The following is a 21,180-nucleotide window of genomic DNA, read 5'->3' as shown; positions in this document are numbered from 1 at the left end:
TCAGTGTGCCGCAGAGTGGAGGAGAGTTCATCAACAGAGCCGTTATAGCTATGGCACATCAGGAAAGGCTCCTTTGTGCACTTCATGCACAATAATACTTCCAGAAGATCAAAAGATGACATCTAAACTGTCAAAACTAGTCATTGAGGAAATAAAATAAAAATACAACACACACCCTTGGCTGCCACGTATTCTGTGAAATATTTACCTCCTAATGGGACAGCCTTAATTCAGCCAATGGATCATAGTGTCATTGTGACAAAGAAAATTTGTAGAAGAAATATGCTAAAAAAAAAATTGTTGACGAGGGCAGCAATCTTCAGATATTTTGGAAAGAAGTAACTGTGTTGGACGTAATTTATAAACTGTTGAAGGTAAAATAATCAACCCTAGCCAAGCCAAGGAAAATCACGAATCCTAAAATTGGTGAAATCAGTATGTACGGACGTACGTACGTACGTATGTATGTATGTATGTATGTATGTATGGACGACGACAAATGCTCATTAGCAATGTTACTTTCTGTTTTGAGTAGTACTCCAGGGTGTGAAACTGTTTGCAAAGAAAATATTTTTGAACAATTTGATATCAACTGAATCAAGTCATGAGATGTAGAGTGACAGTAATATTTTTCAGCTAGTATACAGGAAATCTGAGGTGGTGAAAGACAGTGACAAAGATGAAACCATTCCTCTAATTCCAAAAACAGTGACTGTCATACGTGATCACTTCAATGGGCCGAAGTGTTACTGGACTACTTGGAATAGCAAGAAGAGCGTCCCTCTTCTAACAAGTTGACAATGTGCATATGAAAAAGACGTGCTACCTCAAAAACCAATTCAAGACTATTTTGCTCCAAAATTGTGTAATGTAGTGCGAAACTCTACTGCATTGTATTCTTTGCAAGTACAATATTTTCACACATGTATGATGATCAAAGCGGAATTTATTATCAACATTAGGTAAGTGATTTTAATGATGACACTGTAATTTTTGTTTTTGAACAATCCCAAAACATTACTGTCTACTTTAATCATGGATCATCAACAGTTTTCAGGCTTTCAATTACTGCACATAATTAAGATTTCATTGTTCATGGCACATACTTGGGCACGTAGTACGCCTGTGACGTCTGTAGTAACATGTGCTCCAACAGTTACGCATTTCGTTATCCAAACAACGGTGTAGGTAACTGTTTTCTTTAAAAAGCACTAGTAAATATTGAGCTCCTAATAGGAGACAAAGAGCAACTACTTAATATAACTGAGAAAGCAGCATTCTTTTTTTCAGAACTAGCTGCTTCTTTTATAATTTATTTGATTTGAAGCTGGCAGAAGCCCAAACAGCATTTAATAACGTTGTGATTGTTTATTGTTACTACAGTGTGTAAATTAAGTTTCTATGATCTGCCCATCTCTAATTAATGTATACTTTGAATTTACAGATCCCTTGCAGGATCAACAAAGTACATATGGAAAACCACGTTAAAGCCATTCTCTCGCTTGGAAGGATTTCAAGTAGAGCGAGTCAATCCATGTTGCAGTCATCGTTGTGTGATTCCATACAGAATTACAAGTTTTAGTATTCTTAATGAACATAAGGAATATTTGATACTAGTTGTCAGCTTTGACCATAATGTTCATGGCTCCTGTGACATAAGTCTTTGGTGCATATTTATTTGTTAAGTTGGCAAATCATAAAACCTTTGACAGACTGATCTGTAACTTAGCCCATTTGGAAAGATACAGCCACTCATATTACATAAGAATCGTGATGTTTACGACATTTATCATGTTTCCTACATCACTAGTATTAATCCTCTTATCTGTTTTGGGAATTAATACAGTTTCACTTGCTTTCCACTGGAGCACATTGTTTTTGAATTTGGTCTGCCTCAAAGAACTTCACTATCAAGAGACTACATTGACATTCCAATACCAGACATTACTTTCAAGCTTGTGTGTAGTTTGCAGAAGGCCACCTTCACCGATCTAAATGGTTTTTTAATGGGACAGTTTGTGCAATAATACAATGTGATTTAGTGTCACAAACTCTTTGAAAACAATCCCAGAAACTCCCCAAAGAATAAGAGGCTACCTCAACAAATTAATTGAATTTAATAATGCTGCATCAATATACAACCACACCATCTCTGAACTCAAGTGAGACATCAGGACATGGTACAGATCATTATGTCACCACACCTAAGATTTTATACAAGGACCTCACACTACCCTACAGATCATCATTATACCCGATGTTCCCTGGTCTCCTGTTTGTGCATGTACAATGTCACACACTACAAAATTATGCCACTGAACGAAGTCTATATTTTTTCTGTAGCTTGTAGTGACGTGCTTCAACTAGATTACTTCTATTATTCACAAAACAATTATTCCTGCTACTACATCTCAAAAACATCACACATATTTAACAGTTAAAGTACTAGGCCAAATTCCAGACAAGCTACTTTCACCTCTATTTTAGTGTCTGACGACATCTTCACTATTGTCATGTGACGGTGATCCAAGGCAAAGTAACATTGTCTAAGAGTTAACTTGCAAACTAAGTATCACAGGCTTACACTGTACAAGATGTCAAGAAGACGCAAGATAACTGATCACAAAGTCACAGCTAAATCAACAGGCCTTGTTATGAATTAAGTCTTACTTTTCTACACCATCACAGTGATTGATTATTCCACTTGCTACAAACTTTCAAACAACATGACAACAATAATCTTTATATATTAAACAGTTGAATGATAGTTTCTACAGAAGAAATTTGTGATATGCATAGTTTTATAGAAGTTTCGAGGAAAAATCTATACATTTTTCAATAACTACAATTGAAACTTCTTAAACAATTGACCATTTAATGTTAAGTTCTCTGCAAACTAGTTTATACTAATAAGGAGTGCAATAGCTTCAGGTCAGCAATTATACAAATTGATTATGTTAATTAACACTTACTTGATTATTGCGGTCTCTGCGTCTTCTATAATCATCTTCAGTAATTTCTCCTCCACTGCTATTACCACTGCACCTCTCTTCACTTTTCCTTCTACCCTTGCCATCTTTTTTGTGTCCACCGTTGTTCTCCTTATTTCTCGGTGCCATTATTAATGTAAGTTTCTGAGTGTTGGTCAAGGAAATAGCCAAGGTACTCTAAATTATGAGGTTGAACCACCCCCTCAATGTTTTCTCCTTAGCTGAGTATTGTGACAATGGAATTTATTCCTATTGCTACAGCATGTGTTCTTCCTGATCAACCACTATTCAAGAACCTGCAATGTAAGATATTTCATTCCAGGATCATATAGCATTGAGTTAATCTTCTTCAATGAAACATGTAGTGAAAACCCAATTTTTAAAGCAGCGACACAGTAACATACAATAATTCTTGTGATCACAGACATCAACAAGAAAATTCTTGGGTTAAATGGGCAAATAACAGTAAATTATTAAAACATTAAAAGATGCAGAGGACAAGCCAAATAAAATCCTAAAGCAACTAGCAGAGTAGAAAGAAATTACAAAAAAGTATCTATAAATCTGGAGACAATGTAGGACTTTTTCTATGTCACTGCCACTGCACATACACAACTTATGAAAATCAGTAAGCAGTAATACTGTACATGTGCTGACATTTGTTCTGAGATGGCTTCCAGCATTATCAGAATGAATAAAAAAAATGTGTAAATGCAGCACCAGCTTGGTTTGTGGTTTGGGAAGGTGGACCAAGTGCAACAAATAATTCTGAGCAAAATTGAAACAGATGGCCTCAGGCAAACACGTGCATTCCACACACCGAACGTAAGTAACATTAAATCACTGAAAACTCACATCCCCTGTCAATCTAAAACCTCCACAGAATCAATGTTTACATTTTACACAACCAATGGTGGAACCAACTAAGGCCGAAAAAATAATTTCACAACGAAACAGACACAATTCAAAGTCGCACAAACTATTCACTGTCGACACTTGTGTTCAATAATATGCAAATATCGAACTTGCGCTCATCATATTTAAGTTAACATAAAGAAACGAAAAGGCTTAAAGCGTCAAAAGATTGTTACAAACTTGGAAAATCGCACGACAGGTTTGTGTGTATGTACGAGGTAAGGTAACAGCACACTTTACGTACAACGCATCGTCGTGACACCTTTACCTGTCCAAATACTGAAGGTAAATGCTCTGAACAGCTACCTGCTGCTCCTCATTGCGCTTCTTTCGCCATGATGTTTTGCTTCTCGCTGTGACGAAATAACAAGCGAAGGCCTTGAAAGCGTCGAAGATAAAAGCATTAATTGTGTTGCAACAGTCCGAAATTTGGGAACAGTTACCAACGAGCGAAAAGCAGCAAAACTACATATTTGTAAGTAATAGCTGGCTGTCAAATATGACTCACCTGACAACAGTTATAGTCAATTGTCATCGTATCTGTTTGCAAACACAGTTGGATTCGATTCGATGAGACTGTGTACACATTTGACAGCTACGGGCACTGTCAATTATAATTAAAATGGACAGAAACCGTGAGCACTCACTTGACTGAGGTGAATGACAGCAGTTGTAAAAATCTCAGACAAATAATTACATATTTAACATTTAATCTCCGTTTTATTCCTGTTCTTAATGAGCTACGGAAATAATATCGGAAAAATGTTGTGCGTCCAAATTATTTATAATCATTGTTATTGAATGGTAATTCAATTGTAATTTCCTTCTTTCTTCTGCAGATAAAACATGAACATTCACAGAAACGGAAAAACTGAAACTTCTACTTTATCAGTGGATCACACTACGAATTCCCCGGCATTTAAACAAGCTAATGTCACTGCCGTGTCAAATTTTTTGGTCAGATATGAATCGGAGAAAGTCAGTCAAACTAATTCTACGGATAAAAATGATAAACCTTCTTTAAGTAAGTATTTTTCACAATCAACGCAGTCGCCAGCAACTAGCTTCTTCGACCAGCTATCAGGAGCATCAAATAATACGGCAATGATGACCAGTGTTCGTGAGAGTTCCAGTTCACAGGACCTGTTTAGTGCAAGCCAGTCTCAAGTATTTACAGGTCAGGCACAGAAACAGTTTGGTGCAAATCAGTCACAGTCATTGTTTGGTGCCGTTCAAACGAAACTGCCAAGAGAAAATGAACCTACTGTCTGTCGGATCTTTGCATCACAGGAAATGTCACCAGCTGCTGATACATCTAATCCTTCATCTGCAAAGGCATTTTTTGATATGCTTGGTAGTGTTAGTGGTAGCGGGAACCACATTTTGTCTGTTGAAATGCCAAGTGACACAACTAGTAGTGTACTGACTTCTCCAGATTTAACAGCCACTACAGATGACGATATTTCATTCTTGTCACCTTCATCACCACCAGGACAGCATCCAAGTGAAGCAGACAGGCGTCGTGATGCTTGGATCCCAACAGAGCACACACGCAAGGCCCTAATAGCAGCAGTAACTTCACCACCTGGTACATATGCCCCTGATCGTGAGCTTCTGACAATGCCAGGGGTAGTTCTTGAAGATGAAATGGTAAGAAATGTAATATATACTATGTTTTCATTTTTTGTAAGGTTACATTAAAACAAGCAGTAAAATCATAAAATGAACACTGCGTATAGGTATCTCTTAAAAAGATTGTGTCACCTTCTCAACGTTTCCAGTTGAGTATTTTCTTCTGTAACTTTATCCCCCATCCACATTTTTAACCCTTCTCCTACAGCAGTCTTTGTGTGGTAAAACTGTACAATTACTGTGTTTGGAGGCATCAGTGGTGAGGAATAATGATTCACTGAGGTCCTGCCTGAGAAGGCAAGGGACAGCACAGCACAAGAGCTTTAAGTGATCAACAACTTGTTGGCCAGCCTAGTCCAGACAACAAAGGAAATTTAGGGAAAACATTTGCATAGTTGTAAATGTGGTAGGAGAGAGTGCCATGAACAACATACTAAATAGATTAGATTAGATTAGATTAATACTTGTTCCATAGATCATGAATACGACACTTCGTAATGATGTGGAACGTGTCAGGTTTATAAAAGATGTCTGTACACAATATTACATTACACAAAACATTGCATGACACTAATGTTTAAGTTGTTGTTGTTGTTGCTGCTGCTTTTTTTCCCCTTAATTTATATCTAAAAATTCAGCCAATGACTAGAAGTTGTCATCTAGAAATTCTTTTAATTTATTTTTAAATGTTAGTTGGCTATCTGTCAGGCTTTTGATGCTGCTTGGTAAGTGACCAAAGACTTTTGTGGCAGCATAATTTACCCCTTTCTGTGCCAAAGTCAGATTTAACCCTGCATAGTGAAGATCATCCTTTCTCCTGGTGTTATAGTTATGCACACTGCTATTACTTTTGAGCTGGGTTAGATTATTAACAACAAATTTCATAAGTGAATATATATATACTGTGAGGTTACTGTGAGGATCCTTAGATCCTTAAATAGATGTCTGCAGGATGACCGTGGGTGGGCTCCAGCAATTATTCTGATTACATGTTTTTGAGCAATGAATACTTTTCTACTTAACGATGAATTACCCCAGAATATGATGCCATATGAAAGTAGTGAATGAAAGTAGGCATAGTAAGCTAATTTACTGAGATTCTTATCACCAAACTTTGCAATAACCCTAATAGCATACGTAGCTGAACTCAGACGTTTCAGCAGACCATCAATGCGTTGCTTCTAGTTTAACCTCTCATCAATGGACATACCTAAAAATTTTGAAAATTCTACCTTAGCTACAGACTTCTGTTCAAAGTCTATATTTATTACTGGAGTTGTGCCATTTACTGTACGGAACTGTATATACTGTGTTTTATCAAAATTTAAAGAGAGTCCGTTTGCTGAGAACCACTTAATAATTCTGTGAAAAACATCATTTACAATTACATCTCTTGGTTTTTGGATGTTATTATTATACTTGTATCATCAGCAAAAAGAACTAACTTTTCATCTTCATCAATGTGGAATGGTAAGTCATTAATGTATATTAAGAACAGTAAAGGACCTTAGACCGAACCCTGTGGGACCCCGTACTTGATAGCCCCCCCCCCCCCCCCCCCCCCCAGTTTGAGGAATCAGCTGTTGTTTTAACATTACATGAACCACTTATTTCAACTTTCTGCAATCTTCCAGTTAAGTATGAATTAAACCATTTGTGCACTGCCCCCCTCGAACCATAATGATTTAGCTTATCTAAAAGAATTCCATGATTTACACAATCAAAGGCCTTTGAGAGATCACAAAAAATACCAGTGGGTGATGTCTGGTTATTCAGAGCATTTAATATTTGATCAGTGAATGCGTAAATAGCATTTTCTGTTGAAAAGCCTTTCTGAAAACCAAACTGACATTTTGTTAGTACTTTATTTTTACAAATATGGGAGGCTACTCTTGAATACATTACTTTCTCAAAAATTTTTGATAGAGCTGTCAGAAGAGAGATTGGGCGGTAGTTGTTGACATCCGACGTATCTCCCTTTTTATGCAATGGTTTTACAATAGCATATTTCAGTCTATTGGGGAAAACACCCTGCTCCAAAGAGCTGTTACATATGTGGCTGAGAATCCTACTTATCTGTGGGGAACAAGCTTTAAGTACCTTGCCAGAAATGCCATCAATTCCGTAAGAGCTTTTACTTTTCAGTGAGTTTATTATTTTACTGATTTCAGAGGGAGAGGTTGGTGGGATTACAGTTGTTTCAAACTGCACAGGTATGGCCTCTTCTATTAGTAGCCTTGCCTTTTCTAGTGAAGTTCTAGATACTTCTTTCTCCCCAACATTTAAAAAATGATTATTGAAAATATTTTCAATTTCTGATTGTTTGTTAGTACATTTGTCATTCAGTTTTATGGCACTAAAGTCTTCCTGTGCTCTTGGTTGCCCTGTTTCCCTTTCAATAATATTCCAAATTGCTTTAATTTTATTATCAGAGTTACTGATCTCGGACATGATACACATGCTTCTGGACTTTTTAATAACTTTTCTTAGTACCGCACAATAGTTTTTATTATATTGAACAATTTCGGGGTCAGTACTCCCTCTTGCTGTTAGATACAGTTCTCTTTTACGGTTGCAAGATATTCTTATTCCTTTAGTTATCCAAGGTTTTTTATATGTTTTCTTGGAATTATGTTTAACTATTTTCTTGGGAAAACAATTTTCAAATACCCTTAAAAATGTATCGTGAAATAAGTTATATTTCAAGTTTGCATCGGGTTCCTTATACGCTTCATCCCAGTCTAGCTGCTGTGGGCTTTCCCTAAAGTTTGCAATATTTATATTGTTAATTGAACGCACTGCTTCGAAAGTCTGATTTGATATACTGCATGGAGCTATGTCATGTACTGTAACTAGCTGTGCACCATGATCTGAAAGACCATTCTCAACAGGATAAGCATTTATGTCCTTAAACTTATCTTGGTCTATAAAAAAGTCTGACTGATGGGATATGAGAATTTGGATGGGGTGGGGGGATGTTTAAAGGGTACCATTTTATGCCTTCCTTGAATAACTCTAATGAGAATGTTCCCAATACAAAATTAAATTAAATCAAATTTCCTGCAAAAAAAAAAAAAAAAAATCCTATTCAATTTTTTCTTTTGCACTAATAGTTTCCACATTGCAGGGTATAGAAAAATTGCAGTTAATAAACATATTGTTTTAACAGTGTACAATTAATGTTTATCTTTAACCGAAGTGGGTTAAAAACAAAAATTAAAAGTGCATACCACGTTCAAGTGCAGTAGAGATTTATTAAAGGGTAAATTGTGTTTCAGGGATGTAATAGGGTGGAAGGTTTATGGGGTAGAAACGTGAGGGGAGGTAGGTCACCGGATTGTGTTTGTGCCCTTCCCAACTTGATAGGTATCCAAATGAAGATCAATTAGGTGCTGACACACTTCATACATCCCACTGTGTGGGTCAATGGAAGCGTCCGATTCCCCCATCTGCTCTGACCCCATAACGTAGGGGTGTTGTGGCGTGTGACGTCATTACGGTGTAGAGTTTATGATGTTTGACTTTTGAATTTTTGAGATGTTGGGGTTTGTGGTTTTAGTTTTGTTTTTCATAGTTGTAGGTGTTGTTTTTTTTCGTATCAATAGTTATGGTTGACCTGTATAGGTCAGTGGAAATAACTGATTCCAATTTTCATAGTTTTATGTTTAGATGTGGATGTTTTGGTATTGTCAGCTGTGGTCAAGGGAAATGTCTGATTCCAATTTCCATAGTTTTTGCTGTTGGTGTTGTTTTGGTTTCGCCAGCTTCTTTGACCTATATAGGTAAAGGGAGTGTCCGATTCCTATAGATTTTGTAATTTTTTTTTTTTTTTCGTTCGTCATTTTGTGTGTTTTGGGAACATGGTGTGCTTTTTTTTTTACTGTTATACTTACCTTGTTCCCTCCCAAAAACCTCCAATTTCCCATGTCTGCAGCTCGTGATCTTGCAGTAGCGTTCTCACTTACCGCGCACGGGATCCTGGGTTTGATTCCCGGCGGGGTCAGGAATTTTCCTGCCTCGAGATGACTGGGTGTTGTTGTGTCATCTTCATCATCATCTTCATCATCTTCATCATCATCATCATCATCATCGTCATCATCATCGTCATTCATCTCCATTACAGTCGGAGGAAGGCAATGGCAAACAATCTCCACTAGGACCTTGCCTAGTACAGTGGTGGGGTCGTCCCCTCCCGCATCGTCCCCTACGCTCCTCGGCGTATGGGACATGATCATCATCATCATCATCATCATCCCCCCATGGTTGTCCCATTAGTTTCATTGTATTTTAGGAGGGAGATGTTATTGTCCTATTTATATGTATTTTCCTGTTTGTTGCCGTTTGTATGTAGTCACATCACAGACACCATATTGGAGACGCTTAGAATAGCCATTTCCGCCATATGATGGGTCAAAGCAGACTGGGAAGAATCGGACACTTCCGTAATCCTTACTGTGTGACAGGAAGCAACTACATGGTGTTTCATGAAGTTACATCAACCCTCCACAGTGCGCATTATGAATCGCTGGTGACAAAATGCACAGACATGCCCAAGTGATGTTTATTTTCCACAAAGTGTGTTAACACTACATTGAATACAGGTATGAGCTACTAATCATGCTAACCCAAGTGTTGCATATGGACAAAATCTGCATAAATATCTGCACACTATTCTACTATGCTACAAGGTAAATTTATTCTTAATCATCTTGTAAGGCAGATGCAGTGTTTTTATGGGAAAGAATTCTTCTCTGATGAGCAATGGTTGAGTTTCAATTTACAGACTGACTCTGCTCCCCACGCATTTCCTGTCCATTTCTGTTATGTGAGCAGACAAATTAATAACCTCACTGGAGCATGTGTTAATTTATAGTGGAGTCATTTTCAATTCATTAAATGATTACTTACTTGCAATTGTTAAGTGAACTTCTATGTAAAATATATTCCTGTAAACAGTGACTGAGAGGTGTTTAATTTGTGATTGTAAATTTGTCAGTGACCTATGTAGTGTTAGTGGGAAAGGGATTGTATTGGTAAGTGTGGCACATTGCTGCTGTCTATCATTGACAGTGTACCTTAAAGCCATGTGGTGAGGTAATGAATGACCAGAAAATTACTGCTCATCTCTCACCATTAAATGTGTTGCTGGTAGAATACATATATCTTTTCCGTTCAGGAATTGCTGGCACTTGCAGAGTGGCCTGAACAGAGTCCAGCCACTTACCACACATCCACAGTATTTCTTTTAAGATGGGTGTGGATGTGTGTGATGGAATGGGACTGATCATTTTCAAGTTAGGACAGTAATCTGCTGCAGCACATTGCTTGGATTATGTTGAAATATCAGAAGTTCTAAAACACCTAGGTAACCTTCTCTTGCAGAGGGAGACAATTTAAACCTCTTAGCATCTTGAGTGTTGAAAGAGCTGAGGAAGGGGCAATGCATTTGATGCCCTTCATGCCATGAAAAGTGTTCTAGAGAGTGATAGTGGAGACAACAAAATCAGCATTGACAAATACATATTGACAACATGTTACACACTGAGCAGGCTCTTCACTGTGGTAGACTGTTGACAGCTCCAGCTTATTTTGTCTTCTCACACAAGAGACATGGACAGAAAATGCTGGAGAGGTATAGTTTGTCAGTAAACTGAAGCTCAGAGAGCACTACTGGAAGAACAATGTCCTTTCTAGCAGTGCAGAACAGCATACAGAGAGTTACTTAGATTCTGCAAAATACGGAAGTGTCTGATTCCACCTGTCTGCTTTGACCCATGACATCACAAACATGACAGAAATGACCATACATTACGACTCCAATATGGTGCCTATGACGTCATTATGTAAAAATGACAACAAACACAAAAATACATTGAAAAACCAACACACACACATTCCACAAAAAACCTAATGAAACTAACGGGACAGGAGAGCTTCTGTAAAGTTTGGAAGGTAGGAGACGAGGTACTGGCAGAATTAAAGCTGCGAGGATGGGGTGAGAGTCATGCTTGGGTAGCTCAGTCGGTAGAGCACTTACCCACAAAAGGCGAAGGTCCCAAGTTCGAGTCTCGGTCCGGCACACAGTTTTAATCTGCCAGGAAGTTTCATATCAGCGCACACTCCACTGCAGAGTGAAAATCTCGTTCTGGTAATGGGACAAGCTTGGGAAATTGGGGGTTTTTGGGTGGGGACAAAGTAAATATAAACAAATTCAGACACACACCACCATACCAAACCACACAAAATGACTGAATAAACAGACAACACAAAACTTTGGAATCAGACACTTCCCTTGACCTATATAGCTCAACAGAAGCTGCCAATCCCACAAATTGGAATCGAGCACTTCCCTTGACCTATATAGCTCAACAGCAACTCCTGATACCGGAACCCCCTAAGCCATAACCACACATTAGAATCAAACACTTCCCTTGACCTATATAACGCAACAGAAACCCTGATACCGGAGCAGCCACAACCAACCATTGGAATCGAACAGTTCCCTTCACCCACATAGGTCAACAGCGACTCCCAATACCAAAGAAACCCACAGATACGACCACAAATTGGAATTTAAAACTTCCCTTCAACTACATACCTACAAACCAACACACAATACCAAAGCACCAATGCAACAAACCACACAACTCAGAACCACTCCACCAGCCACAACAACACCCAACAAATACACTAAAAACAAGGAAAATAAAAACTTACCACAACAAAGTTGCGGCGCCACAACCTAGGTCAGCCACCACAATCACACACAGGCACACACCCAGCCACAAACACACACATCCATACATACACACACCGACACACCAACGAAAAAATACACAACCAAAAGAAAGACCCAACCCACCCACACCCCATCCCCCAACCCAACCTCCCCCCTCACCCCAAAATAAAATACCCATAAACAAAAAACAAACACCAAGTAAACAAATCTAAATCGCACACTACAACTCAACAAAAACTAAATCACAAACCAACACATTCCTCCCTCCCTCCCCCTTTCACAAACACTACCAACAACTAACCCCCCCCCCCCCCCCCCCGAGCTGCAGCCACCCACCCACACAAACCACCCCAACCACCCGCCTTTGGCCTGTACATCTTACTGATAGCCCTTAAAAAAACCCGAAAAAAAGAAAAAACAAAAACCCTCAGGGACGCTCTTCCACCAACAGTACTCATCTAAATGAGACTGAAGGTTAGAAGAGCACCTCTTCCCCCTCCCAAGAAATGACTTAATGGTCCCACACATCCCCTCTATGGTATTAGTACAAGCCTCTGTCTCATAATTTTTAAACTCCAAAGTATGGTTCACTACTAAATGATTGTACCCCCTCTCACCCAACCCCCTATAAGAAGAAAAAGCATCAGAAACTACAGTAGAACCTGGTTCTATAAACTCAATCAACCCAACTTATTCCCTCTTAGACTGCCCTCCACAACCCTAAAAACACATTCCGAACACCCACCTCCCGGTACAACAGCCCCTCACACCCAGAGACCAACCACCCCTCCCATATTTCCTTTTCCCAAACTGCGACTCGTCCACCTCCATCGCAACCCTAGGCCCACCCAACTTACCCCTGTACTTAATAAACTCAGAACATATTTCACGACAAAATAAAAACCAGTGAAGCACACTCCTCTCACTTACACCAGTCTCATGCATGCAAAAACTATGAGAGGATTTATAACAAAACTAGTACATCAACAACACAATCTCGCGCATGCCCAACCTAGACGTATCGAACAAGGAACCGTGACATATGAAGTGCCAAGGCCATCAGTAGTTCTAATGGAATGTTGTCTACTCCCGGGGCCTTGTTTCGACTCAGGTATTTCAGTGCTCTGTCAAACTCTTCACGCAGTATCTTATCTCCCATTTCGTCTTCATCTACATCCTCTTCCATTTCCATAATATTGTCCTCAAGTACATCGCCCTTGTATAAACCCTCTATATACTCCTTCCACCTTTCTGCCTTCCCTTCTTTGCTTAGAACTGGGTTGCCATCTGAGCTCTTGATATTCATACAAGTGGTTCTCTTCTCTCCAAAGGTCTCTTTAATTTTCCTGTAGGCAGTATCTATCTTACCCCTAGTGAGATAAGCCTCTACATCCTTACATTTGTCCTCTAGCCATCCCTGCCTAGCCATTTCGCACTTCCTGTCGATCTCATTTTTGAGACGTTTGTATTCCTTTTTGCCTGCTTCATTTACTGCATTTTTATATTTTCTCCTTTCATCAATTAAATTCAATATTTCTTCTGTTACCCAAGGATTTCTACCAGCCCCTGTCTTTTTACCTACTTGATCCTCTGCTTCCTTCACTACTTCATCCCTAAGAGCTACCCATTCTTCTTCTACTGTACTTCTTTCCCCCATTCTTGTCAATTGTTCCCTTATGCTCTCCCTGAAACTCTGTACAAACTCTGGTTTAGTCAGTTTATCCAGGTCCCATCTCCTTAAATTCCCACCTTTTTGCAGTTTCTTCAGTTTTATTCTACACTTCATAACCAATAGGTTGTGGTCAGAGTCCACATATGCCCCTGGAAATGTCTTACAATTTAAACCTGGTGCCTGAATCTCTGTCTTACCATTATATAATCTATCTGAGACCTTCCAGTATCTCCAGGCTTCTTCCATGTATATAACCTTCTTTCATGATTCTTGAATGAAGTGTTAGCTACATGAGCTGTTTTTGCAGGGTGGTGGAGTGTATGATTCGTGGCTGGTTGGTATGTTGGCTCGAATCTCACAGTGTACTATCTACTGCACAACGTGCATTTCGAGTACGCTTTTCTGTAGTTGGCCATTTCATTACTTTGTCAACACGTGTCATGAATCGTTTTCCGCAGAAATACCAGACTGTGGCTGTGTTTTTTGATCTGGAGAAAGCTTCCAACACCTTCCAGAGGACTCGAATCCTCCATACTCTACACGTGGAGTTTTCGTGACCACCTGTCGTATTTCCTTCAGGGATTTTTAAAAGACCAAGTTTTCAAGATACGTGTGGGTTGGCCCTATCAGACACCTTCATCCAGGAAAACAGGGTACCTCGGGGCTCCATCCTGAATGTCATCTTCGTTGCTATAGCCATTAACCCTATTATGGCCTGTCTTCCGTCGGGCATCTCGATGTCTCCCTTTTTGTTGACGACTTTGTGATCTATTGCGGTTCCCCATGGACACGTCTCCTTGAGTGGCATCTTCAGCGATGTATCAGTTGTGTTTACTCATGGAGCATCACTATTGGCTGTCACTTCTGCACTGATAAAACTATTTGTATGAATTTCTGGCAGTGCAATGACTTTCTTCCACCGTCTTTACATCTTGGGCTTGTTGCTCTTTGTTCGCTGAAACTATGAAATTCCTGGGGCTCATGCATGGCAGAAAACTTTCTTGGTCCTACCACATGTATTACCTGGCCACATGCTGTGTCCAGTCCGTCAGGGTCCTATGTGTCGTAAGCGGTACTTCCTGGGGAGCAGATCAGACCACCCTCCTCTGTTTGTATTGATCACTTGTCCTTTCAAAACTAGGCTGTGGGTGTTTCATTTACGCATCTGCACATCCATCCATCTTATGCCATGTTAATACAGTCCACCATCGTGAAATCTGTTTGGCTACGGGCGCCTTTTACACTAGTGCAGCTGAGAGTCTGTATGCAGAAGCAGCCAAACTACCACTGTCATACCAGTGTGATGTTCTCCTCAGTGGATATGCATGCAGTTTGTGTGCCATTCCCAACCTGTGTCTCCCTCGATGACTCCCATAACCACCAGTATGGGACACGTCCTTCTCTGTTACCTCCCGGGGTTCGCTTTTGGCCTTTGCTCCGGCATCTTAACTTCACAATACCTGCCACGTTCCTATGAGCCCTTCTCCACCTTGAGTGTGTGTGGCAGCCCGTGTTCATCTTGGACTTCATTCACTTCCTAAGGAAATTAGTCTGGGCTCAATCTACTGCTGTGAGTTTGTCGACCTACGCACACAGCTGAGTGATAGTACCTTCATGTACACTGACAGCCGTAAGACTGTCAGTGGTGTCGGGTGTGCCTACATCATTGGCAGCAATGATTTTCATTATTGGCTTCCAGAACACTGATCAATATTTATGGCAGAGCTGTTCATCCTCTATTAGGCCATGCAGCACATTCACCAACAAAGGCTTTTTAATTGTGTCAAACGCTCTGATTCTCTCAGTGCCCTTCAGACCCTCTGTGTGCTGTACACATTCCACCCCTGAATGCAATGGGTCCAAGAAAGCTTCCACTTGCTCACTCTTGAGGGAGTTGCTGTGATGTTTTTGTGGGTTCCTGGTCATGTCGGTCTGATGGAAATTGAGGCTGCTGATGCAGCTGCCAAGCCTGCAATGCTCCTATCTTAGCCCACTGGCTCTTCCATTCCTTCCAATTGTCACTGTGTTGCCACTGTTGACATCACCACTGATCTTCTCATCAAGGGAACAAGCTCTGGGGGATTAAACCTCTCCCAGTGACTTGGCTGACTACTTCTCGATCCTTTTGCAGCAAGGTGATCATTTTAGCTAGGTTGAGTATTGGGCACTGTCATTTCAGCCATTGTCATTTGTTAGATGGTGATCCACCACTACTATGTCCTCATTGTCGTCAGCCTTTGATGGTTCTCCATTTCCTGACTGAATGCCCTTTTTTTTTAACCACTTCCATTGTAGTTGGACTTAATGTGTAACCGCTTTTAGCTTTCTTTTTTTATTAGTGTTCTAAGGTTATGTGCACATGACCTTAGTTGGTTTTGCACCCTAAAACAAAACAAAACCCTCACCCAGCGCTTCCTGTTCCAATTCTGTCACAGGCTTATCCTATCCATCAGAGGCCAGGCACCTGTGAAAGCAGCAATGTCAGACGACAGCTCTGCTGCAATTGTTGCACAGCTTTTTGTATTGATATAACTACCAACCAGCTGTCCAACAGGATGATTGGCCACTGCTAAACTGTGCCCAAGAGTAAAGTGGATCACCTTGCGGCACAACCTGAAACTAAACATAACATGCTTGATTTCAATGACTACTTCACAACCCAGGCCACCTGTGTCTACCACTACCATCTCTGAAGAGCCCAAATGGGAGTTACTCTTACAACACATAACCCGCACCCCAAATCATCCCATCCTCAACCTAAGGTAAACTAATGTTTTTACGCTTTACACCCAACTGTTTCTGCCCCTCTGTCCTGTCATCTTGTAATTCACATACACTCACCCTCAATGAGCATCAATCTCTGCCAGTGCACCTGGCAGTTTTTCCTCCTTTCTCTGCTGATCTCCTTTTCTGTTCACTCCCTTTCTCTCCCCCCCCCCCCCCCCCCTCCCCTCGACCCTCTACCCCTACCTACAACCCTACCCCCCCACCCCTCCCTCCCAGCCCCCCTATTGCTTCACCTGGCAGCCTTGTCCTACAGTGCTTACTTTTCTCCTCGCACCTTTACCATGCTATCCCTCCCCCTTTCCCACCCCACTCCAGGTTGCAGGTGCCTTCTGGCCAGAGATAGCGAGATAGGAGTTGCGTGTGAGGTGTATTTGCTTTGTGTGTGTGTGTGTGTGTGTGTGTGTGTGTGTGTGTGTGTGTGTGTGAGAGTGTGTCTGAACATGTTGTCTATTACAGAAGGAGGCCTTCTGGCCAAAATCTTACGTGTTTAGTAGTCTTTTTGTTGTGCCAGTCTGCGACTCAATGTCTCCCCTATATGGTGAGTAGTAATCTATCCTTTTCATAATATAGTTATCATTCCTTCCTGGATTTAAAGTTGTTTACATACACTAAAACCAAGATTGACCCCAGTATAGATCCCTGAGACAACCTGTGTATGATTGCTATTAGAGCTGAATGATGGGTATTAACTGTGTCGTATTCTTCATGTCCCCCCATGAACCGTGGACCTTGCCATTGGTGGGGAGGCTTGCGTGCCTCAGTGATACAGATAGCCATACCGTAGGTGTAACCACAATGGAGGGGTATCTGTTGAGAGGCCAGACAAATGCTTGGTTCCTGAAGAGGGGCAGCAGCCTTTTCAGTAGTTGCAGGGGCTACAGTCTGGATGACTGACTGATTTGGCCTTGTAACACTAACCAAAACAGCCTCTCTGTGCTGGTACTGCGAACGGTTGAAAGCAATGGGAAACTACAGCCGTAATTTTTCCCGAGGGCATGCAGCTTTACTGTATGCTTAATGATGATGGCGTCATCTTGGGTAAAATATTCCGGAGGTAAAATAGTCCCCCATTCGGACCTCCGGGCGGGGACTACTCAGGAGGATGTCGTTATCAGGAGAAAGAAAACTGGCATTCTATGGATCGGAGTGTGGAATGTCAGATCCCTTAATCAGGCAGGTAGGTTAGAAAATGTAAAAAGGGAAATGGATAGGTTAAAGTTAGATATAGTGGGAATTAGTGAAGTTCAGTGGCAGGAGGAACAAGACTTTTGTTCAGGCGAATACAGGGTTATAAATACAAAGTCAAATAGGGGTAATGCAGGAGTAGGTTTAATAATGAATAAAAGAATAGGAATGCGGGTAAGCTACTACAAACAGCATAGTGAACGCATTATTGTGGCCAAGATAGACACGAAGCCCACTCCTACTATAGTAGTACAAGTTTATAAGCCAACTAGCTCTGCAGATGACGAAGAAATTGAAGAAACGTGTGATGAAATAAAAGAAATTATTCAGATAATGAAGGGAGACGAAAATTTAATAGTTATGGGTGACTGGAATTCGGTAGTAGGAAAAGGGAGAGAAGGAAACGTAGTAGGTGAATATGGATTGGGGGTAAGAAATGAAAGAGGAAGCCACCTGGTAGAATTTTGCACAGAGCACAACTTAATCATAGCTAACACTTGGTTCAAGAATCATAAAAGAAGGTTGCATACATGGAAGAAGCCTGGAGATACTGACAGGTTTCAGATAGATTATATAATGGTAAGACAGAGATTTAGGAAACAGGTTTTAAATTGTAAGACACTTCCAGGGGCAGGTGTGGACTCTGACCATAATCTATTGGTTATGAACTGTAGATTAAAACTGAAGAAACTGCAAGTAGGTGGGAATTTAAGGAGATGGGACCTGGATAAACTGACTAAACCAGAGGTTGTACAGAGTTTCAGGGAGAGCGTAAGGGAACAAATGGCAGGAATGGGGGAAAGAAATACAGTAGAAGAAGAATGGGTAGCTTTGAGGGATGAAATAGTGAAAACAGCAGAAGATCAAGTAGGTAAAAAGACAGGGGCTGGTAGAAATCCTTGAGTAACAGAAGAAATATTGAATTTAATTGATGAAAGGAGAAAATATAAAAATGCAGTAAATGAAGCAGGCAACAATGAATACAAACGTCTCAAAAATGTGATCGACAGGAAGTGCGAAATGGCTAGGCAGGGATGGCTAGAGGATAAATGTAAGGATGTAGAGGCTTACCTCACTAGGGGTAAGATAGATACTGCCTACAGGAAAATTAAAGAGACCTTTGGAGAAAAGAGAACCACTTGTATGAATATTAAGAGCTCAGATGGGAACCCAGTTCTAAGCAAAGAAGGGAAAGCAGGGTCTATACAAGGGCGATGTTCTTGAGGACAATATTATGGAAATGGAAGAGGATGTAGATGAAGATGAAATGGGAGATATGATACTGCGTGAAGAGTTTGACAGAGCACTGAAAGACATGAGTCGAAACAAGGCCCCGGGAGTAGACAACATTCCATTAGAACTACTGACGGCCTTGGGAGAGCCAGTCCTGACAAAACTCTACCATCTGGTGAGCAAGATGTATGAGACAGGCGAAATACCCTCAGACTTCAAGAAGAATATAATAATTCCAATCCCAAAGAAAGCAGGTGTTGACAGGTGTGAAAATTACCGAACTATCAGTTTAATAAGTCATGACCGCAAAATACTAACACAAATTCTTTACAGACAAATGGAAAAACTAGTAGAAGCCGACCTCGGGGAAGATCAGTCTGGATTCCGTAGAAATATTGGAACATGTGAGGTAATACTGGCCCTACAATTTATCTTAGAAGCTAGATTGAGGAAAGGCAAACCTACGTTTCTAGCATTTGTAGACTTAGAGAAAGCTTTTGACAATGTTGACTGGAATACTCTCTTTCAAATTCTGAAGGTGGCGGGGGTAAAATACAGGGAGTGAAAGGTTATTTACAATTTGTATAGAAACCAAATGGCAGTTATAAGAGTTGAGGGGCATGAAAGGGAAGCAGTGGTTGGGAAGGGAGTGAGACAGGGTTGTAGACTCTCCCCGATGTTATTCAATCTGTATATTGAGCAAGCACTGAAGGAAACAAAAGAAAATTTCGGATTAGGTGTTAAAATCCATGGAGAAGAAATAAAAACTTTGAGGTTCGCCGATGACATTGTAATTCTGTCAGAGACAGCAAAGGACTTGGAAGAGCAGTTGAACGGAATGGATAGTGTCTTGAAAGGAGGATATAAGATGAACATCAACAAAAGCAAAACGAGGGTAATGGAATGTAGTCAAATTAAATCTGGTGATGCTGAGGGTATTAGATTAGGAACTGAGACACTTGAAGTAGTAAAGGTGGTTTACTATTTGGGGAGCAAAATAACTGATGATGGTCGAAGTAGAGAGGATATAAAATGTAGACTGGCAATGAGAAGGAAAGCATTTCTGAAGAAGAGAAATTTGTTAACGAGTATAGATTTAAGTGTCAGGAAGCCGTTTCTGAAAGTATTTGTATGGAGTGTAGCCATGTATGGAAGTGATACATGGACGATAAATAGTTTGGACAAGAAGAGAATAGAAGCTTTCGAAATGTGGTGCTACTGAAGAATACTTAAGATTAGATGGGTAGATCACATAACTAATGAGGAGGTGTTGAATAGGATTGGAGAGAAGAGAAGTTTGTGGCACAACTTGACTAGAAGAAGGGATCGGTTGGTAAGACATCTTCTGAGGCATCAAGGGATCACCAATTTAGTATTGGAGGGCAGCGTGGAGGGTAAAAATCGTAGAGGGAGACCAAGAGATGAATACACCAAGCAGATTCAGAAGGATGTAGGTTGCAGTAGGTACTGGGAGATGAAGAAGCTTGCACAGGATAGAGTAGCATGGAGAGCTGCATCAAACCAGTCTCAGGACTGAAGAACACAACAACAACAACAACAACAACATTCTTCATGTTTTTTGTTTTCTGGAAGTGGGATCTCATTCAGTCATGTGCTGTCCTCTAATTATCTATCTACTTAAGTAGCTTATCGTGACTAATTATATAAAAAGTGTTATTGATGAGTTTTGTTTTAGGCATGGTCCAAGTCACAATTCTCTATTTTGCCTTCAAATGCTAGAGATGTCTCCAGCAATGGAAGATAAAACATTTGATAAGTTCAATGATTTCTTCTTTGCTGGGCCCACAGCATATATGAGGTCAAAATATGATATTTTTGTGTAAATTGGTTGCCAGTTAGCTGCAAAATATTTTATTTAGCTTCTGATGGTCGTATTTCTTCACTACAACCTTGTTTCAGACAGTATGTAAAACAGCTTTATGCGTAAGATACATAGGCACAGGTAATTTAATTTGACAGATAAAAAATTACTCACCAAGTAGTGGCAGAACACATATATAAATGAA

General features: G+C 40.2%; 1 protein-coding gene and 1 long non-coding RNA gene across 3 annotated transcripts in view; one reads left to right on the top strand and one right to left on the bottom strand.

The window, feature by feature from the left end:
- Positions 1-3,101: 3,101 nt before the first annotated feature.
- On the bottom strand, positions 3,102-4,398 carry LOC124619280. Its single transcript, XR_006980066.1, has 2 exons — positions 4,174-4,398; positions 3,102-3,286 (listed from the first exon to the last, which is right to left on the bottom strand). It is a non-coding gene; the product is annotated as an uncharacterized LOC124619280 (long non-coding RNA).
- The window catches only part of LOC124619279 (trafficking protein particle complex subunit 12), a 140,717-nt gene continuing 123,759 nt past the window's right edge, over positions 4,223-21,180 (top strand). The window contains exons 1-2 of one of the 2 annotated variants that reach the window (XM_047145548.1): positions 4,223-4,380; positions 4,745-5,555. In XM_047145548.1, coding sequence (XP_047001504.1) covers positions 4,752-5,555 — 804 coding nt within the window. In that variant the 5' untranslated portion in view covers positions 4,223-4,380; positions 4,745-4,751. The other variant, XM_047145549.1, reaches the window with a different exon arrangement.

Source organism: Schistocerca americana, chromosome 6 (assembly GCF_021461395.2).
Source record: "Schistocerca americana isolate TAMUIC-IGC-003095 chromosome 6, iqSchAmer2.1, whole genome shotgun sequence".
Lineage (NCBI taxonomy): Eukaryota > Metazoa > Arthropoda > Insecta > Orthoptera > Acrididae > Schistocerca > Schistocerca americana.
Note: the sequence above shows the minus strand (reverse complement) of the source record. Positions and strands in the feature narration are given on the sequence as shown.